Source organism: Erinaceus europaeus, chromosome 8, assembly GCF_950295315.1.
Source record: "Erinaceus europaeus chromosome 8, mEriEur2.1, whole genome shotgun sequence".
Taxonomy (NCBI): Eukaryota; Metazoa; Chordata; class Mammalia; order Eulipotyphla; family Erinaceidae; genus Erinaceus; species Erinaceus europaeus.
Genome location: NC_080169.1, coordinates 98,449,914 through 98,474,054, shown reverse-complemented (window position 1 = coordinate 98,474,054; position 24,141 = coordinate 98,449,914). Strand labels below are relative to the sequence as shown.

Below are 24,141 nucleotides of genomic sequence, written 5' to 3'. Positions count from 1 at the left end.
ACTGTTCTTGTCATGCAATGAACGCTAACTTGTGGAGCTGTTAAGAGGAAAAACAAAAGGCTACATGTGCATTCTGCTTGGCATGAGGTATTGGTGATCACTCTGGGTGTTTCATTATCATTAACACTCACTTTCTTGTGCCACTTCTTTTTGGACAACAAATAATAGTCTTTGGGAAGATGAAGAGGGTAGAGGTGGGGAAGAGAGGAGGCTGGAAGATAGATGTCCAGGTGATGGAGTCATAAGTTCTACATCCCATTCCGGAAGTGGAGTAGTCTTCACCTCATCTTGGATGGAGCTTGAAAGGGTCATAGTAAGTGAGAGAAGCCAAAAGAGAAGAATGGATATGGTATCATCTCAATCATGGGCTGAATTTAAGAACAGAAAAGTGAAAAACAAAGTTGAACTTGGGATGCGTTTGGTGCATTGAACCAAAGCAAAGGACTCTAGGGGTGGAAAGGCACCTTTGAGGTGCTTGTGCATGTTAGTAAAAAAGGACCTAAACTTGGGAGAGAGTGTTTTGCAGTGACCTATCAGGACGAGATGAGAAATTCTACTCATGTGTTAACTGTACTGTAAACCACTAACACCCCAATAAAATGATTTAAAAAATACTTCTAAAATTCTATGACTTTATTAGATGGATACCAAAAAAAGAGAAAGAAATGGTTATGATGCAGACATCAAGGGAACTGTTCTTATAGAAACAGCTAAAAAGTTGTGTGCTGACTTCACAAGTCCTGAGGACTATCCAATACACGAAGCTATCCCAGCAGATTCCTGCTTTAAACCCAGCTGTCCTGGGGAGAGGTCACCCTGAGCTAATAAGGACATCCTGTTCACCTCTTCAGTGAAAGCACATGGCCTGGGAGAGAGCCCAACCATCCGCAGTACTCTCAATCATACATGCCATTGCAGAGTTAAGATTCATGGCTCCAGCAACAGCCCAGTGTTATCTAATATGCATGAAATCAAAGTTTTCATCATTTCCACTGGTCAAAGACCAGTGAGTGTTAAATCCCAGAATACTAGAATTAATGAAGGAGTCATTAAAAACCCAGCATTAAATCACAACTGTAGCCAATGCTGAGAGTGATGTCTGTAATACATTACAAGGCTGATTAGAAAGAAACAAGTTCCAATTTAGAAATGAATTACCTGATTTTTTTTTAAAACTGATTGGATAGCTATTGTGGCAATTTTGTTATTACAGGACCCACAGAGATTGTCTGTAACACAGAAGGTATGTGTTATGAAGGGGAAATTATCATCCTGAAAACACAGGGTATAGAATACAGGGGTGAATAACATCCTGAACACATAAGAGGGAGAGATGGCCCTGCCAGGCTTGAACCTTAAAAAAAGCCCTCAATAAAGTCTCCTAAGATAAAGCATGGTAAAAACAGGGAACTGGTATAAGTGATCATGGTCATGACCCAATTACACACTCCAGTTTCTCTGCATGGGGAAAAATACAGCCTCCAAAGTCTTCTATTTACTTTTTTAAGGTACAAGCCTGGCAGGATACAATGGTTGGGGTGAATGGGGGGGATGCTCAGGCCAACAAAACCTGCTGTAATTCATGGTGCTCCACCATCCCATCTCAACCCTCAAACCTCTTAACATGCAGAACTAGGTGTAAAATAATTCCAGTTCAAAGGATCCAAACTAAAGCAAAGATGCTTCTTTTCTTTCACTCTCTTCTCTCAGACAAACCATTATATAAGCAATATTAATATCACTTGGTAAAAACAAGGTTTAAAGAGCAGGTGTTTGAAATATATTTCTCAAATTCTTAGTTGTAACAATCAAAGCTGCTTTTACCAATCTTTAATATTATGAAACTGGCTAGTCTATTATACCTATGTATAAGGAGTGACTGAAAAAGCTCTTTGCATAAGTAGAAGAAAAGAAAACAACTATGTCATAAACAGGGTTATAACCAGAAGAATACTAATCATAAGAGAGCAAATCTACTTGATGGTATTAATTTGGAATAGCAGGTTGCCAAATAATTATGTGTCAATCATGAAAACACACACTATTAATTTCAGATACATCAGTCTACCCTCAAACTTTTGGGTTCTTAAAAATTTAACCATTAACTTACGGGTTCAGTAAGCCCCACACCTGGCATTTACTGAATCTAACAAAAGAATTTCTTTTGCTGTCCAAAGTATTTGAAAATAATTAAAAAGATAGAGATTTGGTTAGTTAGCAATAAAGTGGCCACCAACAAAAAACAAAATACTTTTTACCATCCAGGAATTCTTTTTTTTTTTTAATTTCTTTATTGGGGAATTAATGTTTTACATTCAACAGTAAATACAATAGTTTCTACATGCATAACATTTGCCAGTTTTCCATATAACAATACAACCACCACTAGGTCCTCTGTCATCCTTCTTGGATCTGGAATTCTTATTGAGAAGGAAACTTCAGTGGCCTAGTAGATAAGGCACAAAACTCTCAGACATGAGGTTTGAAGTTTGATCCCTGACATGATATGTGCCAATGGATTTCTGGTTCTTTTGCCCTGCTTCTCCCTCCAAATAAATAAATTTATTTTAAAAATATAATAACACAGTATTTGCCAGCCAGGAAAAAAAACTGAACTTGAGAAAGTGTATATGGATCATGGAGATCTGAGATTTGAGTTCATTCTAATGGTGCACATGGCTCCCTTGGGTAAATCAAGTTCACATCAGTAGTTAACTACTAACCAGTCTCTAAGCAATGTAAAAAGAGATTGCTAACAGCTAACAGGTAAAATCTGGATACTTTCATGATGGATGTGTACCTTAAAAGTAGGTATTTGCAAAGCCTCAAATTTGCCAGGAAAATCTGTTTCATAATTAGGGGTCTATGGAGGGAGATGGGGAATGGAACAACCCATGGAAAGGCTTTAAAGACAGTGGAAAAATTATGGCCACTTTGCTCATACTTCTCTCACACCTAAGTCTCACACCAATCAGCTAAATAACTCCCTTGTTAGGAACATGAGATTAGGTTTAAAGGTACCTTAGATTACTAAGAAGAAAATCATCAAGGAAACGTAATATCAAAAGAACTGTTTATGAAATATTTTTCTTTAAAAAAGGTGCAGAAGAAGGCCTTAGGAAAAGACTGAATACTTTGCCATGGTCATTCTAGAAGCTAGAGGCAGAGCTAGAAATAACCATTACCCACCCAACCCCGGGACATAACTTTGCTCCTCTATTCACTGTCTAAGCAGAGTTGGTGCGAAATTGATGAAGGTAAAATGTTATGCTCAGGGACTGAAAGTAATCTGAGAAAATATAGATTTGGAGAGTTTTCTTAACCTTCCACTTTGTTTTTTCCATATTACAGATACTTCCTATATCTATACTTATCTGGGATCTGAAAAGATGACTGGTTTGGAAACCTCTTTTATCCTCTATCATTCCTTTTCACAGAGGCTATAAATATTGGCTGCACATTAGAAACACCACCCCAAACACCAGTGTTAGGTAAACATCAGGTCAATAAAACCAAAATTGCATATGGATGAGGATCAGTTATTTCTGAAACAGAAACAGTACTTAAAATTTAAATGTGGGGTACCATTATTTTCTGTCAATACCCAGTGATTCTATCATGCAGTTTTGTGAAAAGCTTCCCAGGGAGAGGAGTTCAATTAATATATCTGTCTTTTCAATTCAACTCAAGTGGCCAAGAATGACATTAACACAATTCGAGGACCCCCAAATCATAGAAAATGTTAGTGAGGAAGGCATTCTTCCAAGAACAGGAACTAAGGAATTATGGGTAGGGGATAGTCCAACCTTTGGCATTGTTTCAGGAATAGCAAATTTATTCCTAGTGGTTCTATTTAGGTCGCAGCAAGTCAGTAATGGGTTGTAGGAACAACCAGAGCGGAGATTCCTCATCTTTGTCTCTTTCGAATAGAACTGTCAGTTGTCATGCTGCATGTTCTAGGTAGCTGTGACGACAAGGGCCCCTTCCAAAATGCATGCATCATTTGGGGAGGGGGAATTTTCCGCCTCTCAGGGGGATGAGAGACAAATAAGCAAACTCGTGGCCATTATGACAAAACCAGGCCTACGTATCCAGTTTATTATTAGCCTGACATTAAACACCACTTAAAACAAAACAAAACCACCCGCCCACACAAAAACACACCCCAAGACAGAAAATTACATAATGGCATCTGGAATGATCTGCTCTGACAGAGAAAGTAGAGCTAGCCAAATCAGTGAGGTCTAGTAAAAACCAAAATGGGGATGGAGTTGTCCCATAGAGACATTTCAAATCCTCCATAGTTTATGTAAATGTGAACATGCATAGACAATGTTTTGATGAGAGGAAGAAATTCAAAGTAATGCTCTAGGATTCTAGAAGGCTGTCATTCAGTTCTGATAAATGTCGAGCCGCTGTGTTAACTAGAAAAACAACTATGTTATTTTATCAAGCAGAAGAATTCTAGGTAAGTTAGAAAAAGGTTATTTTGTTTTGTCACCATAGGGTGAGAAATTAAAAGAGGTTTTTCTCAAATGGGTCAGGGAAACACACACACACACACACACACACACACACACAATGCGCACAGGAAAAATAACTCCAATATCTGCCCCACTGTGGTTTATAGCTCACAACCTAGCCAGCTGGCACTGCAGGACAGGAGAGTGGTGTTTTTATTCCCTAGGGCCCATTAGCAACTGGACCAAGCCCAATGTCAGGTCTAGAATGTGGCAGCTGCTTTAGACTTCCTTTATAAACAACATACAGAACTTCTCCAGGTAGCTCTAGAAATGGATCTCTACTTAGAAAACTAAGACCAAGCAAAATTATATATATTTTTTCTCTCACTGAATGTTCCAGAATAAGCAACCCATGAGGTAAGCAAAAAAGGCTAAAGGTTTTAAAAACTATTATGGTTTCTTTCCATTTGGGGAGAGAGTCAGGCTATCTTGGTGTGAGAGTCAGGCTATCATGGGGTCGTGCACACTGTAATGTGTGCGGTTTACTAGGTGTACTATTGCTTGGCCCCCAGAAACTCTCATAAAGGCAAAAATCTACTTTAAAAAAAAAAATCTTTTATTTATTTTATTTCTTATTTATTTTTCTCTTTTGTTGCCCTTGTTTATCATTGTTATTATTGTTGGATAGGACAGAAAGAAATCGAGAGGAGAAGACAAGAGGTGAGAGAAAGATAAGACACCTGAAGACCTGCTTCACCACTTGACATATGGGCTTAAACCTGCTGCACTACCACCAGGCCCCTGGCAAAAGTCTACTTAATGACAATTGATACGTAAGCAGGTACATCTGAAAGTCAAAAGGTTCCATGTCAAGCCCAGACTGGAAACATGATAGAAGGTACTCCAGAGTTTCTTTTATCTTTTACAAAGTGTATGCTATTAAAGATCTCCAAATTCCACCTTTTTCGTTGACCACCATGATCTACACACTAGCTATTAATTTCACATTTTCATTAATGGCAGAAAAATTCACAGACATTACAACAGAGAGGGTCTTTGTAAAGGTTTTATAAAACCAAGCCTTAAGGTAAGATTTTAAGGTGGAGGTAGGGAATATCATTTACTAAAAGCCCTCTGCTTTCTCACCATTTCAGACACCAGTATTAGTACACAGGTAAGCTGCAAGCTAGAGCAAGTATACCCACGTAGGTAGTGTTTTCGCTATCCCATCTCTCACAAAGAAAGATAATATTCAGTAGCAGCATTTATGAAGATAAATTGTGTGCCAACTCAGTGGTAAATATGTTTAACTTCTTGAAACATTGAAAGTTACTAATGAATATCTATAACTTCAAATTTTATGCAAGTAATTATCAGTCACTACTGTCATAGGTGAAGACAGCATATAGCTGATATTTAGGACAAATGAATTTAATTAACATGACAACTGGAAAAATAAGAGCATGAATAAATCAAAAACAAAGCACCTGCCATGGAACAATAAAAATGAACTTAAAAAAAATAGCAGTAACCCACTGAGGTGATTTGTTTTGCGTACCTATACTAGCATGAATAAAACTAGATTATCTCCCCTTATATTTTAAACATTTCAGTTTTTATTATACTCTATTATTTTTAAAGAAACCACTCAGTATGTAGCAGAGCAAATTCCTATGAGAAGCAATGTTAAAGGGAGAACAATTTCTGTTCCATTTTCCCTTGCCACTTCATACTGTGCCGGTCAAAGACATTACAAAGAGCAAGGGGCTGAGAAATGGCATTTAAAAGATGCAGCATTTTTGCTTACTGGTAACCATGTCAAGTGTCCCCTCTCCTTATTACATCAATTGCACTACTGAAAAGAATGAAGAAAGAAGGCTTGAGGGAGAGGTCAAAATGACAGACTGAGAACTTATGTCCACATGAAATCCTCTACAAGGGCCCCCTGCAATGATGAAATGACAGAAAAGATAGATATTAACAAGAATAAAGCCCAAATGGTGCTAGAAAACAAGAAAGAGTGTTAAGAGTATATCAAAAAAGTTTGTGCAAATCCTAAAAGACAGAAAGCAGATGGGATCAGATTGGCAGCGAATCAGGAGTGCCTCAGGGGCCTTTATCGACAAATAAAAAGCACCACATTGGCATTGGGAACATCATGGGAACAATTAAGGAACTGTATTCAGAAAGGCTGAATTGCCAATCAGCCTTTTTCCTGTCCCTACGATGCCCACAGAGTGACTAAGAGCAGAGAGTTCTGACCCTTGATGAAAAGGCAACACTCAACCAGGAAGACATTTCTTCTATTTCAAGCCAGTAAGTGTGCTCCTAATGTTTCACATTCTGCACACACAGAAACAAGCATTTAAACACTATGTCTTCCTTCCTCTTCCTTCCTCACTCTCCATCCCCCAATACACAATGGCTGTTTTGAATTTAGACACGTCTTCAAATCAAAGAAACAATTCCTTCTTTTACTTTTCTATTTTTGCTTTCGAAGCTATTCTCTGCCTCTGGAAATTATATTGATATAATATGCCCTATTGTCGGGCTGAGCTTCACGGACGGGAGACAGACGATCCAGGACTCATGGCTGGGTTGTATCTCTTTATTCATGTAGAACGCAGCACAATCTAAGCCGAGCTAAACTAAAACTAAAGTAAAACTCACAATGCTGTCTTTATATATACTTGCCAAGTAGGGTGTAAACAGGATGTGATGTAGAGAGGGTGGAGAGAAAAGTGACTGGTGAAAATCAGGGTGTGACAAGGAGAGGGGGCGGAGCAAAAAGACATCATGAACCAGTTGGGATTAAACCAATGCCCTGCAGTGGTTATGTAAATAGAATACAGTGGTTATGTAAATAGAATATAGTGTTAAGCAGGGAGTATTAAACCAATGAAACAGAAGGGGTTTTTTGAAGCAGAATTAGAAGCATACCAACGCTCTATCTCTCTATAACTTTTATCCCATTTTTTTGAACCTCCTCTGCATTTTTGTTCTTCATTCAAGGATTTTTCTTCAACTTTATCTTTCAGCTTGCTTTACCACCAGCCATGCATATATTGACTCATTTTCATTCATTCCCACTCTCTTAACTCATTCATCTCACTCATCCATTTACTTACTCATTTATCAAGTATTTATGGAATGGCTAGTATGTACTAAGCACCAGGTAGGCATCAGGAATATATATTGGTTTATCTCTAAAACTGAAATGATTTCTTCCCCTGTGAAATTTGGAAAGACTCTTCTCTCCTTTTTATTTTATATCTCATTTCAACACTTACTTAATATTTTTCTTTAGATGTCCTATTTTAATATTCCCTGTTGCTAGCTAATGAACCCAATATTTTTGATACCTTTGAGGATATTATTTGAAGGCTTTAAAAAAAATCCCTTGGTTTGTATAACCTGTTCTTCATGATTAAATGTCTTCATGATTAAATGTCTCTTTATCATGTATATTTAATGGCATCTATATTATGATATAAATCTGTATTTTGGAAGAAAGGGACATATGGAAGTTGGCATGACACTCCTCTGCCATTGTACAGGCCTGCTTCCCCAAGGCATCCCTATTGTGAAGGAACAGAGGACAGACCAGAGACAGTCTTGCACGTAGAACAACTGAACCTGTTCGAACTTGGAATACAGAGGAAGCTGGCAAAGTGCCAACCCCTCGAAAATTATTCTTTCCTTTGCTAGTAGCAGGTTTTAGTGGTGTGGTTCCTGGGAGAGCAGATCAAGATAGGAGTGCTCCACCCACTTCCAAACATGATGCTTCTGCTTTCCTTTTTCATTTTTTTTAAATATTAACTTTGTCAGGGAGATAGCATAATAGGCAAATGACTTTCATGCCTCAGGCCTGAAAATCTCAGGTTCAGTCCCCTGCACTGCCATAAGCTAGAACTGTGTAGTCCTCTGGTGGGGGAAAAAAAAGGCATTAATTTCCAGTTATTTTACATCACACAAACAGAGCGAAGATAGAGCTCTAGTTCATGTGAGGCCAGAGCTTGAACTAGCAGCGTCAGGCATGTGAGGTCCACACTCTGCTAGTTGTATGACCTCCTCAGTCATGCCTTTGATTTCCTTCTAGGTCACAGCTTCTGCATTAGGTCTCTTCCAAGTTCAGTCACTTACCCTCTGCTCTACTCTACCATGAATTACTTTCAATTATGTCACATGACATTGGTAATTGGAAATCACATAGATATAAAGGTGAAGTCATTCTTGCTTATAAGCAATATCCCTAAATAGTAAAGGGTAAGATATCTCACAAAGGAAGAGTTTTAGTAGTCTACGACTTAGACGAGAAAAATAAGAAAGTGCTAAGTTGAGAAACTGACAGCAATGACTGCCTTTAAGTATAAGTCACAGCTCCTTCCGTCGTTTCAGGAACACTCATCTAAGAATTCTATTATAAAAAGCTTAACTGAACTTCATGCAGAGATGACAATAATACAACTATATGAAAGCAAAATATTCTTAAATAAATGACTTTGGCAATAGTGTGAGATTTCCATAGTCAGAAAATATTTGTGTAAGAAATTCAAAAAATATTTTCCTGACTATTACACCCAAATCCTTTTATAACAGTCAAGTTACTTCCCCCCACCTCTCGCCCCAGTGTCATCACTGGGGCAATACAAATCCATTGCTCCTGGAGGCCATTTTTCCCATTTCATTTCCCTTATTATTGTTGTTACTGTTGTCATTGTTGTTGCTGTTGTTGTTGGATAAGTCACAAAGAAATCAAGAAAGGAGGGGAAAGAGAAGACAGAGAGGGGGAGAGAAGACACCTGCAGACCTGTTTCACTGCTTGTGAAGTGATCCCCCTGCAGGTGGGGAGCTGGAGGCTCGAACTGGAATCCTTACTTTAGTACTTGCTCTTTGCACCATGTGCACTTAACCCGCTGTGCTGCCAACCAGCCCCCAGCCAAGTTACTTCTTAGTGTGTTATGGGACCAGTCTCTTAAAAATGATCACTACATGCCGACCAGACTTCCCTGGACAGACAACCCACCAATGTGTCCTGGAGCTCTGCTTCCCCAGACCCCCACTCTACTAGGGAAAGAGAGAGACAGGCTGGGAGTATGGATCGACCTGTCAATGCCCATGTTCAGAAGGGAAGCAACTACAGAAGCCAGACCTTCAACCTTCTGCAACCCACAATGACCCTGGGTCCATACTCCCAGAGGGTTAAAGAATAGGAAAGCTCTCGGGGGAGGGGATGGGATATGGAGATCTGGTGGTGGGAACTGTGTGAAGTTGTACCCTTCTTATCCTATGGTTTTGTCAATGTTTCCTTTTTATAAATAAAAAAATAAAAAAGATGATCACTACAATTGATTTGGTAGATATGAGTCTATATATTCAGTATTTTCTATCGCTGTTTAAAACAAACGACATGGATGCTTCTGATGACTCTGTCCTGATGCAGCTTTCTAGTCCTATTCCCAACGCAGACACCAGCTTACTAGACAAAACTTTGAGCCCACCCGCAAGTCAGGCTCAGGCAAAAACTAGTAAAATCAAGGGCCCTTGGGACTATATCTAAAATAGATTTCTAGCTTTTTACAAAATAAAGATGCCAAATCTCATTTGCTGTATTCTTGCCTTTAGGTTCTGATAATCTGCTCTGCTTTGTATGTTAATGCCTTTCAGTCAGCAAGCTGCAGATGCACCCATGATGCCAACCTGACTTCCCTGGGCAGATGACCTCACCAATATGTCCTGGAACCTCTCTCCCCCAGACCCCTGCCCCACTAGGGAAAGACAGAAATAGGCTGAGAGTATGGAGCGACCTGTCAATGCCCATGTCCAGTGTAGAAGGAATTACAGAAGCTACACTTCCCACCTTCTGTACTCCGTAATGATCCTGGATCCATACTCCCAGGGGGATATAGAATAGGGAAACTCCCAATAGGGGGGAGGGAATATGAAACTCTGCTGGTGGGAATTGTATGGAATTGTACCCCTCTTATCCCATAATCTTGTCGATCATTATTAAATCACTAATAAAAACTTTTAAAAGGTAATAAAATAAAATAAATGGCATGGATGCTTCTGGTGCCCTTAGAATGGTGAATATACATAGTTACTAGATATCTAAGAGCACAAGTAGCACAATTATACGTAGGCATCTATGACTGCTAGGAGACAGTCTAAGCTGCTCTTTCTAGCAGCATGAATTGGTATGTTTCTGATATGCAAAGTAACAGTACACATGCCTTCATTTTCCTTCTAAATAGAACAAAGTTCAGGACTGAAGGGAGGGAGATAGAGAGGAAGGGAGGAAGGGAGGAAGGAAGGAAAGAAGGAAGAGAGGGAGGGGAAATAATTAAATCTGACAATGTGTAAGCTATAAATCCATGGAGGAAAAGGTTGGGTACACCTAAATCGTAACATTAATGATGTCTATATACTTCCTCAGGTACTGAAAGAATGACTTCAGGATGTTAGAGTACAATCTAAGGAAAAAACATTTGGCAAGAAGGGTGTCAAGAGGTTTCTTTCTTCCTATGTTTAGTTCTAAAGTCAGCTAATGCCATTTTTTAAGATTTGAAAATTCTTGAGAGGTAGGAGGTTTGGTCTGACAGTAAAAGCCTTAAAGCTAAAGAAATCAGGCCAAAGTGAGGGATTGTATGGTACTTATTTCTACTGTGACTGAAAAAAAAAAACAAACTAGGATTAAAAAAGGATTATTCTAGCAGGACAAAACCTAACCTTATGGCTCAGTCACTAATCAAACAACTGGGGAAAGAATTCCTTTCAAGCTGGATCCAAGGAAAAGAAAAAAGGAGCAAAGGAAGTTTTCACTTTTTACAAGTATAATAGTTTGGCTCCTATAAATATATTAGAGAGAAACTGTACCATTACAGAATCCAAGGAGGCACAAGCCGACAAACTGTAATTCGGTCAGATGACAGTCATTAAAACAATGAAGAAACTCACAAGTCTCAAGTTACACAGATCTTAGATGTATCTCAGATAGTAAGGCTCCCTGGCCAAAGGTAGGTGTGTGTGTGTGTGTGTGTGTGTGTGTGTGTGTGTGTGTGTGTGTGTGTGTGTGTGTGTGTGTGTGTGAAGAAGACAGTGCCTTTAGGTGAGGGCAAAACATAGAGAAGGCAAGACAAAAAAGCAGTGTAGACTGGGAGGGGGTGCAGCTGGCTGAGCGCATGTATTACAATGGCAAGAATCTAGGTTTAAGCCCGTGGTCCCCACCTGCAGGAGGAAGTTCCACAAGCAGTGACCTGTGCTGCAGGTATCTCCCCACCTCCACCCCGCCCCAGCCCCAGTATCCTCCTTCCCTCTCAAATCCTCAATGCCTCTACCCAATCAATAACTATTAAAAAAAGGAAGACAGAAAAGCAGTATACCAAGACCAAAACATATGAAACATCTCTAACAAAAGTGACCTTGTCATTTTCCTGGTGATCCTCTTCTCTATGGTTTCATCTCTGTGTCACTCTTTCATTTGTCCAAATTGGGCCACTGTCTCCCCCCACTGTGAAATATTTCACAAAGGGAATGGGGAAATACCTTAGCAATGCTGAATCTGATTTATATGTGGCAATTCCCTGTGATTAGGATGATAATTATGATTGTTGCATGTGTGACCCTTAAATTCTACATTTTACTTTTTAGGTGTTCCTTCCTAGCTGGGAATGAATTTTCTTTTAACACCTTTCTTTGCAAATGTGATATGCAGAAAGACATGAGCAGCCAATTATTAGATGACACAAGTTTGCCAAATTGGAGCTCAAAGTAATTGGGAAGTCCAGCACAGGGAAAGGTCACCCCAGAAAAGTCTCACTCTTCAAGAAGGCTCTGGCAATAATGAAAGAATGAGATTTTAATCACTGAAGCTAATTATATAGAAGACTAAATCACAAGAAGAGTTATTTAAGTGTCTTAAATACAATAAAAAGTAATTAACAGGAAATGCCATCTTGACAGCTTCATGTCACAATCAAGGCCTAACTGGATCAGCTAATTCCCAACCCGGGAGTCAGACTGAGAAAAAAAAAAAAAAAGCTCAAAGTTCGATCTTTTTATTTTTTATTTAAACTGTTTTGATTAAGAGATAACGACTCTTGCCAATGCCACGGTGAACTTAATCAAGAAAAAATCTTAATCTACTAGAGGAATGATGAACCTCATTTCTATTGATTCCCCAAAGGGCACAGAATAGGGAGGTGTAGACTGTCGTGCCAAGCCTCACGGAGACGCAGTGACTCAATTCACACCAATACATCAAGAGAAAAAAGCAGAAGGATTCAACTGAACCTTGTGGAGGGTACAGACAACTCACACACACTGGAATGGGAAATCCAGAAGAAAAACTGCTTGGAAATAACTGTCTACAAGACGGCATTTCATTTATTTTGTCCTTTTGTTACCTTGGAATCAACAGCTAGAGAGAGGTTCTTCCAGAGTCCACAGCCCAAATATCTCCTGAGTAGTGGGAAAGCCACCGAGAGGCTATGAAGGACTATAGATAGGTATCTGAGGCTACAGTTGACAGCAGACGTGATTTAGGTTGAAGCAAGAACAAAGCCTATCTGTGGGAGTGGCAGTGCATGACCATAGAAGCTCTCTTAAGTAATCCCTCTGTAAGGGGCATACATATTTCTGGACTTCAGAAAAATACACTGGCTGAGAGCATAGGGACTGATAGTTGCTCTAACAAACCTGGGCAATTCTATTCTATCCTCTTACACCACTTTTATTTTTCCCTGATCTATTTATACTGCATTTGCTTGTTAATCAAGTACTTCATTGAATGTAATATTAATAAGTGAAAGGAGGAGCATGTGTTTATGAAAAAGGTTGAATATCTTTTAAAAACTAAGTAAGGAAAATGGTTTAAAAATGCCTGTGAAATAAATATGAGCATAAAGAGTGTAATAGAGGGGAAGGAGAGAATCACTCACACACACACACACACACACACACACACACACACACACTTTCTACAATTATTGCTTGAAAGGCCTCATCCCACATAGAAAGTTATACAACATCAAGCAGTTAATCTATGTGGCCCATGATTAGGAAATTTACTTAAAACCAAAGTAAAAAAATATATAACTTAAAAATTGTTAATTCCTTCCCTAGTAAGTGCTTTGGAATAACTAATCATCACACACACACACACACACACACACACACACACACACACTGATCACTAGACTACCTCTGGCAGCAAGAGAGACAAAAATCCTAATCTTCAATGAAGGTCGGTTTCAACAAATCAGTCAATCTGTTTTATTTTTCCCGACTGCAATCTAGCAATTTGCTCACAAAGTCTAGTTTGTGAAAAAAAGTAACCTATAAGAAATACTGTGATTTTTTTTTCTCCTGAAGTATACATTTAAGATGGTCTAATTAAAGGAGATGATCCAACTTTGCAGAAGTCACAATGGTAAGTATGTTAGTGAACCACACAACAAGTTCAGTTTCTTATAATCTAATTCTAAGAACTGGGGAGCAGAAAAGTGGATGTGGTCAGAATAGGCACAAATCTTACATATAGACATGCAGTTTCTATTGCTACTCAACCAAGTTCTTTTTTTCATATATAAAAGAATAATAATTCATAGAAAGATCTGCAAAGTTTGGGCCAGAAGCTTGCTCACCTAGCAGCATAGACTTTTTTTTTTTACTTTTTGCCTGAGGACCCAGGTGTAGTCCACTGGCCACCACATGGAAGCACCGTGCTAAAGGGAAGCTTCCCAGGTAGTGGAAGCGGGCTGTTGGATATATTCTCTTTCTCTCTCTTTATCATCTTTATTTATTGAATAGAGACAGCCAAAAATTGAGAGGGTCAGGGGTGATAGAGAGGGAAAGAGACAGAGAGACAGCTGCAGCACTGCTTTACCAGTAGCAAAAATTTCCCCCTGCAGGTGTGGACTGGGGGGCTCGAACCTGGGTCCTTGCATATTGTAACATATGCGCTTAACCTGGTGCACCACCACCTGCCCCCCTGTTTAACTCTCCCCATCTATCTGGTAAAATGAAAATTAAAAAGAGAGAGAGAGAAAGAGAGAGAGAGAGAGACTCTCCATGCAGGGCAGTGGAAACGTGGGGATCCACTCCCAGAAAGCCTTGGCAGCAAAAATAAACAAATTACTAAATAAATCATCTCGCCACCCCACACCCCCATATTTAACCTGACTGTTGGCTGGGGCAAAGAGTGATTCTTCAAGCAGACAAGCTAGCTTGGAGCAACCTCAGTCAAAGCCAAGATCAATATCATTAAAACCTTAAGGCTTCATGACATGAACATGAAACATGACCACAATCACTTACTCTGGAAAATTAACTATCACAAACAGCTCTTAAAAAAAAAAGAAAGAGGGAGTCGGGCTGTAGCGCAGCGGGTTAAGCGCAGGTGGCGCAAAGCACAAGGACTGGCATAAGGATCCATAAGGATCCCGGTTCGAACCCCGGCTCCCCACCTGCAGGGGAGTAGCTTCACAGGCGGTGAAGCAGGTCTGCAGGTGTCTATCTTTCTCTCCTCCTCTCTGTCTTCCCCTCCTCTCTCCATTTCTCTCTGTCCTATCCAACAATGACAACAACAATAATAACTACAACAATAAAACAACAAGGGCAACAAAAGGGAATAAATAAATAAAATAAATATTTAATAAAAAGAAAGAAAGAAAGAAAGAAAGAAAGAAAGAAAGAAAGAAAGAAAGAAAGAAAGAAATTCCTGGTGGAGGAGGACCCAAGCAAGTGGTGGTATATAAGTACCTATCACAGAAAGATAAGAAACTACCCAAACTAACGGGGGGGGGGGGGGGGGGGGGTTCCCTCATAGCCAATTAAAGAATACACAATTTTAAACAATGAAAATTTAATTTGAAGATATATATATAAATATATGGGGGCTGAGTGATGGGTACACCTGGTAGCATACATTACAGGTGCTTCAAGGAAACAGGTTCAAGGCCCTGGTCCATAGCTGCAAAGAGTAAGTGCTGCAGGTTTTTCTCTCTCTCCTTCTTTATCTGTGGAATTCCACCTCAACTTCTGTCACTGTACTTTGTGCGGGAGGGAGGGAGGGAAATAAAACAAGATAATCCATGCTAATGGAGTGTTTATCACATGGTTCAAAGACACTTGCCAAAAACAAAGTTGTACATTTTTTAAAAATATTTATTTTTTTATTCCCTTTTGTTGCCCTTATTGTTCTATTGTTGTAGTTATTATTGTTGTTGTCGTTGTTGGATAGGACAGAGAGAAATGGAGAGAGGAGGGGAAGACAGTGAGGGGGAGAGAAAGATAGACACCTGCAGACCTGCTTCACCGCCTGTGAAGCGACTCCCCTGCAGGTGGGGAGCCGGGGGCTCGAACCGGGATCCTTATGCCGGTCCTTGTGCTTTGCACCACCTGCGCTTAACCCACTGCGCTATAGCCCAACTCCCAGTTGTACATTTTTCACAGAGCTGATAGGGTTTTCTACCTGAAAATGGGTAGCAGGAAGACTTTCTATTAAGATGACTCTTTACTACTACAGTATAAATTTTGGTAGAGGGAAGTTCTACCTTTCCGGTCTATCATAGTAGAGAAGCATGTATCTAGCTCCTGATAAGTATTAAATTGGCGATCATTATTGTAAATAATATTGTGACCAATATATGTCCTAGTTTCTCCCTTTTCAAAAACATCTGATGTTTGCAGATCCTGCAGAAGGTGCTTCTAACAAAAACTGCTGCCTGTTATGGTGTGGTGGCAATGACAACAAAGACCTATATTGAGCTGCTCTCCTCAAAGATGAATTCTCCGATTGTTGTGTGAATATTAACACTGTTATCATAAATATAGGAGTGGTAACAGTAGCTAAATATAGCCATTTCAAATGTGACAGCACAGATGAGGGAGAAAGGCTTGGTACAAGGGCTTCTGGAAGGAAAAGCTGTAACGGGAATCTCATCCACTGCAGAGGCATATGCTGTAGCTTAGAGCTGGTTCTCCTAACTGGCTTCATTGTACTTTCAATAACACAATCCCTGTTTTGATGAGAAACCTATTCTTTTCTTCTAAGCTACTATGCCCTCTCTGAAGAAAAGAAAAATACCAGTTGGGTAACAAACAGCATTTAAGAGTGTTAAACAGAGAAGGAAACAATTACCATGCTGGTATATTTTATACAGAGTAAGAATTGCCACCAGACAGGCTGGCTGTTTTAATATTAATGGTGGAAGCATAGCTCAGCAGGCTGTCTCCTTCCCCCATCAGACACTGCCTTTGAAAAACGCTCTTCATCAACTAACCTCCCAAGAGACTTGGGAAAGTAACCAGAATCAAGCCAGTATGGTAGAAGAGGAAGGCTCTGTCATCTACTCATTTTACTCTCATTCTCTCTCTCTCTCTCTCTCTCTCTATCTCTATCTCTATCTCTCACCATTTCTTCTATTCTCCCTTTATTCCTCTACATGAAACTTTTCCTAAGCTCATACGTAAAGAATCTAACTAATTTTGGATTTTTCCTAAGGCCTTCATGATGCTCAATAAATGGCGTTAGTTAATAGTAATAACGCACACTGCCAAGCACATGAAATCTAATAAATCTTAAATAACAATAATGAAAGTTTATGATTAGCTAATGAGTGATTATAAAGTACTCTGCAAACATTAAGTGTTATACCGGCACGTAACAATTATAAACCACTGAGTTAAGAGCAACAGAAAAATAGTCCAGGTAAGAGGGAGAGAAGTGAATAAGTAGCAGTGTCTTAGTTATGGCTGCATCCACGTCAGCCTGAAGACTCACATTCCTCCGATGGTGACAGTGGCACAGGTTCTCTCTGAAAAGGCAGGCACAGTCTCTGTGGCTTGGCTGGCTGGTCTAATGTAGTCTACAGTCACATTGACCTGAAATAAAGAAACCAAATGAGTTAGGCTTTGAAGCTGGCAAAACAGTTCATTAGAGGTATGGACCCAAACAACTGTAAGATTATCTCATGCAAGTTTGATTTTTGGGGGGGAGTGAGATTTTAAAACACACCTCAAAGATAGTCAAAACACACACTGGGAGAAAATTTTGCAAAAGCTATAGTTGATAAAAGACTATCAGCAAAGACATAAGAACTTTCAATACAAAGAAGAAAAATGTAAAACTCTTTTTTAAAATGGGTAAAAGAATTGGTCTAACCCCTGTGGAAAACAATCTAGAAAATTATCAGAATTCTAGAAATGGCCCTATGCTTAAGACCTAGCAATTTCTCTTTTGGAGATATATCCAAAGAAAACAGACACCTATCTGAAAAAAAAAAAAATCAGTGAACACCTATATTCATAGCTGCATAGTTTGTGATAGCCTAAATTTGGAAGCAATCCAGTTGCCAACCAGCAGATGAATGGCTAAGAAAGTTGTGATATATATATATATATGAATACTATGCAGCCACTAACAATATGAGGTCATCTCTTTTGCAATATTTTGGTCAGAACTTGAAAGTATAGTGTTGAGTGAGATAAACAAGAAAGAGAAAAATCAATACTGAATAATATCATTCAGAGGTGTACCTTAAGGGGAAAAAAAAGTAAAGAAACATAAAGAGAAACATAGACTGAGTATGGTATACTGCACCAAAACAAAGAATTCTGGTGAAGGGAGGAAAGAGATGGGATAAAGGAACACTGGGGTTGTACATTGGGGGAGGAAGCCCTAGGCTGGGGGAGCCAGTGTCCCCAGACACCTATCCAGAGGAGCGGAGAGATTATGCCTGTGTATCAAACCATGAACTCCCCAGAGCCAGGTTTTAACTCAACATGCTTGCTAACAGGATTTGCATGTCCTAGGCGCCAGAGGCTAAAGGCCAAAACCAGGCACCATTAAAAGCCAGTGATGAGCTGTGCTCTGGTCTTTCTCAAATCCAAAGAAATAAATCCTGAGCCACCACCTAGATAGCGGTTCTGCTTTGTCATGTGCTCAACCCAGGACACATCCACCCCAAGCCGTACTAGGGAATGTTTTGTGCTGGTGTATTTTTCTGTCTTTCACTTTGCCCCACCCCACATATATATACACACATATATATCATCTCCAAGCAGTGAAGCCTTGAAATCAGTAAACTGGGTTAAAACCCTGAAGTATTTCAACAAAGATAATGCAGCTAACAAATGAGCATATAAGATGTTCTACATTTTATGTCATGGAGGAGATCAAATCAAAACTATGAGCTGCCAACATATACCTATTACAACAACCAAAATCCCAAACACTGACAGCAAACAAATGCCAGGCAGGATATGGAACAAAGAGATTCTCACTCATTACAAATGTAAAGGAATACAGCCATTTTGAAAGACAGTCTGGCAGTTTCTTACAAAACTAAACATAGTGTTATCATACATTCCAACAATCACTCCTCTTGGTATTGATCCAAATGAGATGAAAACTTATGTCCACACAAAGACCTGCAAATGTATGTTTATAGCAGTTTTAGTCTTCACTACTGAAACCAAGATGGCTTTCAGGAGGTGAGTGGGTACATAAACTGGTATATACAGATAATGGAGTACTGGTGCTTAAAACGAAAAGACACGGAGGCATATTACATGTATATTATAAAAAGAAGTCAACTGGCAAGGGATATATACTGATCAGTTTCAACAAAATGACATGCTGGAAAAAGCAAAAACCATGAAACGGGGGGATAAAAACAACAGCGTGGTTGCTAGGAGTCTGAGTGAAGAGAGAGGCCCAGCAAAGGACTTTAGAGCTAGCGGTGCAAGTGTTTGTTACAAGCGTACACTACAACAGCGAACCTACACTAGGAGCTATGGCTCCTAGTATGTGCTACCAGTATGGTAGGACAAGTGATAGTGAGGAAGGCTGTGCAGGTACATTTAGGGGCTTTATGGTAACTCAGTGTAATTTCTGCTCAGACTTGCTATAAATATTAATAAAGAAAAGAGGACATGGGTGATCGATCCCCTGCTAAAGTTCTCTAGGACTCTGATTCAAGTCTTAGAACCACACGAGAGTAGCATGCACAGCACCAAGGGGAAGCTCCATCAAAAGTGGATCAGTACTACAGGGTCTTTATCTCGCTCCTTCTTGGTCTCCTCTTGGAAACTGAATGGGGGAGAGGGGAGAAGGCCCTGGAGTCTTGGATTCTTAGAAGTATGTGACCCATGCAGTAATAGTAGTAATAATAATTATTATTGTTATTGTCAACAGAGGAGAAAAGGTGAAAGAGAAAAGCCAATAGCTAAACACTTTTTTAAAAGTTTTGGGGGCTGAGCAGTGGTGTGCCCAGTCAAGCGGACATGTTACCATGCAAGGACCAGGGTTTGAGCTCCCACTCCCTACCTACAGTGGGAACACTTCCAAGTGGTGAATGAAGTAGGTCTGCAGTTGTCTAGCTCTTTCTCTCCCTATCTGTCCTCCCCTTTCAATTTTTCTCTGTCCTATCAAATAAAAAACAGGAAAAAAAAAAAAAAAGGCCACTGGGAGCAGTGGATTTGTAGTGCCAGCACCCTGCCCCAGTGATAACCCTGGTGGCAACTAAATATATATAATAAAAAGATTGAATTTTAACAAAAGTTTCTCAAATTAATGCTTGACAAAAGAAGGAGGCGCCATTTCTGTAGGCCTCCAGTCATCATCGTAAAACATCTCCTTAATCTTTCATGCAGCTTTGAAGATTTTTTTTTAAATATAATGTACCTCTACACTTTTACAGAGAAATCACATATAATTTCAGTGGGCTGTATGAAAACCTAATTAAGAACTATCAAGGAGAACAAACAGGACGCCCATCACAAAGAAGCTCCGGACAAGTTTCAAAGTAGTGAGTCAAACTGACAATTACACACAATACAAACACAGTAGGAGATTTAGACACAGGCTTTAGGTTTTGAATTAGAAAGAGGGTGTATACAAATGATAAGGAAGCTAGACATCTAAAATGAAAAAGCCATTTCATGCCCATATACAATAAATATATGGCTTAGGATACACTAACCAACACCTAAAAAAAAAAAAAAAAAAAAGACAAATATGGCTGTGCTTCAAAGGAAACAATTATGTAGCATGCACTGCCATTTAGCCCAATATAGAGTGTGCCTTACAGCATCAAAAGACATGCTTGTTTTTGGCCTAGACCTAGTTTGTACATGTTTGCACTGAAAAGACACAGTGGGTGAAGCAGCCCCAAACCACCTCCTTCCTAAATGCATCTTTAGTTCCCAAAGATCAGTTTAAAGGCAGCATATTGCTCAAGTATCAAGTTCAGTCACACTGCTGGTAAGCACCATTAAAACCCTTTCAGACTGTCTGTTCCTCAAAAACTCATTTTAAAAATGAATATGGAAATCTTGAAAAGGACAGCTGCCTCAGAATCCTGACTGTCAGATCACTCGCTTGAACACTCCATCTAATCATGTTTTCAAAGCAACAAGGAGCCATATCTGAGAGGAAGTCAATTAAGGGCTGAAGGTAAGGCCAATTTTTTTCTTATAAGAAGTGTTGTCATAACACAGTAAGACACAAAAGACGGTAATATAAGGATGGCTCCTAAAAGTCAGATGTCTATACTGGAATTACTGCTGGAATGTGGGGGACGTGATCAGACAGGAGGTGGGGGCAAGCATGAAGTTAAACCTGTACTACCTCCAACCAGGAAATTTAAAATTTTCCACTTGTATTGGCGAGAGTAAACACAGGTCAGACACAGGATAAAGAACAGGAGGGCAGCCATGACTCAAATCCCTGATGGGATGGGGGGGGGGAGGCATGTTGCTTACAGTGACAAACCTTGAAATTCTCACCTACTAAAGCCTGAAAACTAAACTGCAGAAGAAGAAAGAGGGCTAGGGCAGTACTTGGGTTATTGGTCGAAGTCATGGAAGAATCACACAGGAAATCTAAACTCAACAGAAAATAAACCTCACAGCGGCCACACCATGGGATGTAAAGTAACTTAATAGTCAAGTGTAGAAAGAACACAGCTATAGGTCCAGTGCCTTCTGTGGGAAATCTTTAGTGGAGGGAAAGATAAAGGTTCAGCAGTCTTTGTATTTTCACTCAAATCACATTAAAAAAAAAATTCAAGCCCTCTGCTGTACTACTAGGGGAAAACTGTAACAAATTAAGAGAATCGCAAGGCTGTGTGGCACTTGACAACGCTAAGCCTCTCCCTCAGCAGAGAGGAATGGGGCAATAGCTCTTCAGTGCAAATAAGATGGCACATAGAGTGAGCACCAATACTTCAAGAGGGTGATGAGTATCAAGTGGTGATGAGAAGGGGTAATAACAAAAAGAAGCATCTTCTAGTTCAGAAGGACAAAAAGAAAGACTACCCAAAAACTGACTTTCATGGAAATCAGGGGAATGATAAAACGAGAGAGAGAGAAGGCGGGAGGGGGAGAGACATTTAAAATGTAATATCCATAAGATCCAATAACTACAACCATCTGCCAATTAATTTTTCCTGTCTTGAAAGAAAAAACTGAAAGTAAGTCAGAGATTAAGGAGCTCATTGGGGAAGCAACATTATTAAAGGAAATCTCAAATACAAATGAGGCCCCAAGAATAGCATACAGCCAAGACACACCGGCAGGCAGCTATGACAAACCAGGAATTAAAGTCAATGTGTAATTAGCATTTAGGTCTCTCTCCTGTGGATTCTGAGATCTATTTCTCTACCTTGGAGTTTTACATCTCTAGATACTCAACACTGGCCTGCCAATCACTTGAAAAAGAGTCATCATTTAAACAGTTTCATTTAAAAACAGCTGCAAATATCATCAATGCTTTCAGCTGGATAAATACATGTTCCATGTGGGTAAGTTCACATGAAATGGCATTAGAGAAGGAGAAGTAAAGGATTAATGCACATGTTTAATTCCTTTCACAAGCAATGCTGCTACTGCATATTCTGGTTTTTAAGTATGTGACATGTACATGGCATAAGCGCAGCAGTGACCACAAGGAGCCCAGAGTTCTTGATTCATTCAGCTTGTCATTGCTCTACATGTGAATCTCATCAGATGTTTGGGCCACACATTCTTTACATGGAAAAGAAAAGCACAAGACTAGAAGTTTACAGCATCTGTCAACTCCATAATCCTCTAAGGTACTAGAACCACACATTATAATAATAGAGTGTCTTAGATCTTTGCAACTCCTACCTTACATTTAGTTCAGTAAGATGGGACATTTCAAATGCAAACACCAGGAAATGGGAGATTGTGTGTTATATTCACTGAAAGTGTTGTCACAGGAAGAGTATGCACTATAGCAAATATTTTAGTTTATGTATGAGTATGTGTAGCAAAAAGAATCAGATCCGGGTTCAAGCCCCCGGCTCCCCACTTGCAGGGGAGTCGCTTCACAGGTGGTGAAGCAGGTCTGCAGGTGTCTATCTTTCTCTCCTCATCTCTGTCTTACCCTCCTCTCTCCATTTCTCTCTGTCCTATCCAACGACTACATCAATAACAACAACAATAACTACAACAAGAAAACAACAAGAGCAACAAAAGGGAATAAATAAATAAATATTTAAAAAAAAAGAATCAGAGACATGAAATTCTGAGGACCTGCTTTTGAACTGAGAAGATTAGGTTTTTTTTTTTCAGGACCATGATGTTGACTGCTGACCACTCTGGTGTTTTCAATGATAAAAAATAACTACTTAAGGGCAGAGCTGTTTTAAACTCGGGATAAAGCTACATCCAAAAACACCACTGTAACTGATTAAGCAATTAACATATATATGGTTTCCCATCTTTAATACTCAAAGAAAAGAAAGGTGACCAGGCAATCTGATGCATTCTTGGCCTATTACATTGTGGAATTTTTCTTAAAAACAATTTCAAGGACCCCTCAGCTGAACTTAGGGAGAGAATTTAAGGCAAATTTCTATTTCAATTCTGTGTATTTATATTTCAAAGTCGGGAAGTTATTTAGTGCAACAGAATAGCTTTAGGCCACACCTAGAAAGACTAAGGATCTATGGATGTTTTTCCTGAAACTAATCACTAGAAAAAGGTCAGGCCACCAAAGAACTCCATAGACGTTACAATGTTGCAAATGATAATGAAATGACAAAATATGAACCACATGAGGTAAGAAGAAAAAGAAGTGTAAATCCATAACACTTCCATACAGTAAACCAAGCTTAGTTTTCATAGAACTAAGCTGTTATATGAGTGTATTTTATGCGACTACTACATAATCAGACCCATTAATCCACATGGTCCATCATAAATCCCCAAAGAGCTGTGACAAAGATACCTCAACTACTGAAATAATCTCTTAAATGACCTGTCACTATGATGCTAGAATCTCCAGGTAGTTATAGAATGCATCGATGCAGTCCAGATACAGAAAATGCAGTACTAGCTGCAACTAACTTGATTGCAACTAACTTGGTTGAGAAACAAAAAGAAGTAGTAGGATAAAATATTTTATATAGCTTAAACAAGAAGCAGCCAGACTTCAGGGCATGGTTCCCAGAAATTCTCCATAAGAGTTGTGTAAAGCTCGATATTACCTAACTCCTCTGTGCTTGAGTATAAAATGGGTAAGTCTATTTCACTGTTATGGGAAAAAAGTACATTATTTTATGTAAAGCATTTAGAACAGAATCTGACTCTGTAAACTGTATGTCAGTTATTTTTAAACAAATCTATTTTCTTTTTTTTGTTTCTTGTA

General features: G+C 39.3%; 1 protein-coding gene across 1 annotated transcript in view; it reads right to left on the bottom strand.

The window, feature by feature from the left end:
• The window catches only part of SND1 (staphylococcal nuclease and tudor domain containing 1), a 497,039-nt gene that overhangs the window by 245,753 nt on the left and 227,145 nt on the right, over window positions 1-24,141 (bottom strand). The window contains exon 12 of the mRNA XM_007526286.3: window positions 17,248-17,348. Coding sequence (XP_007526348.1) covers window positions 17,248-17,348 — 101 coding nt within the window. The remainder of the gene's footprint in view (window positions 1-17,247; window positions 17,349-24,141) is intronic.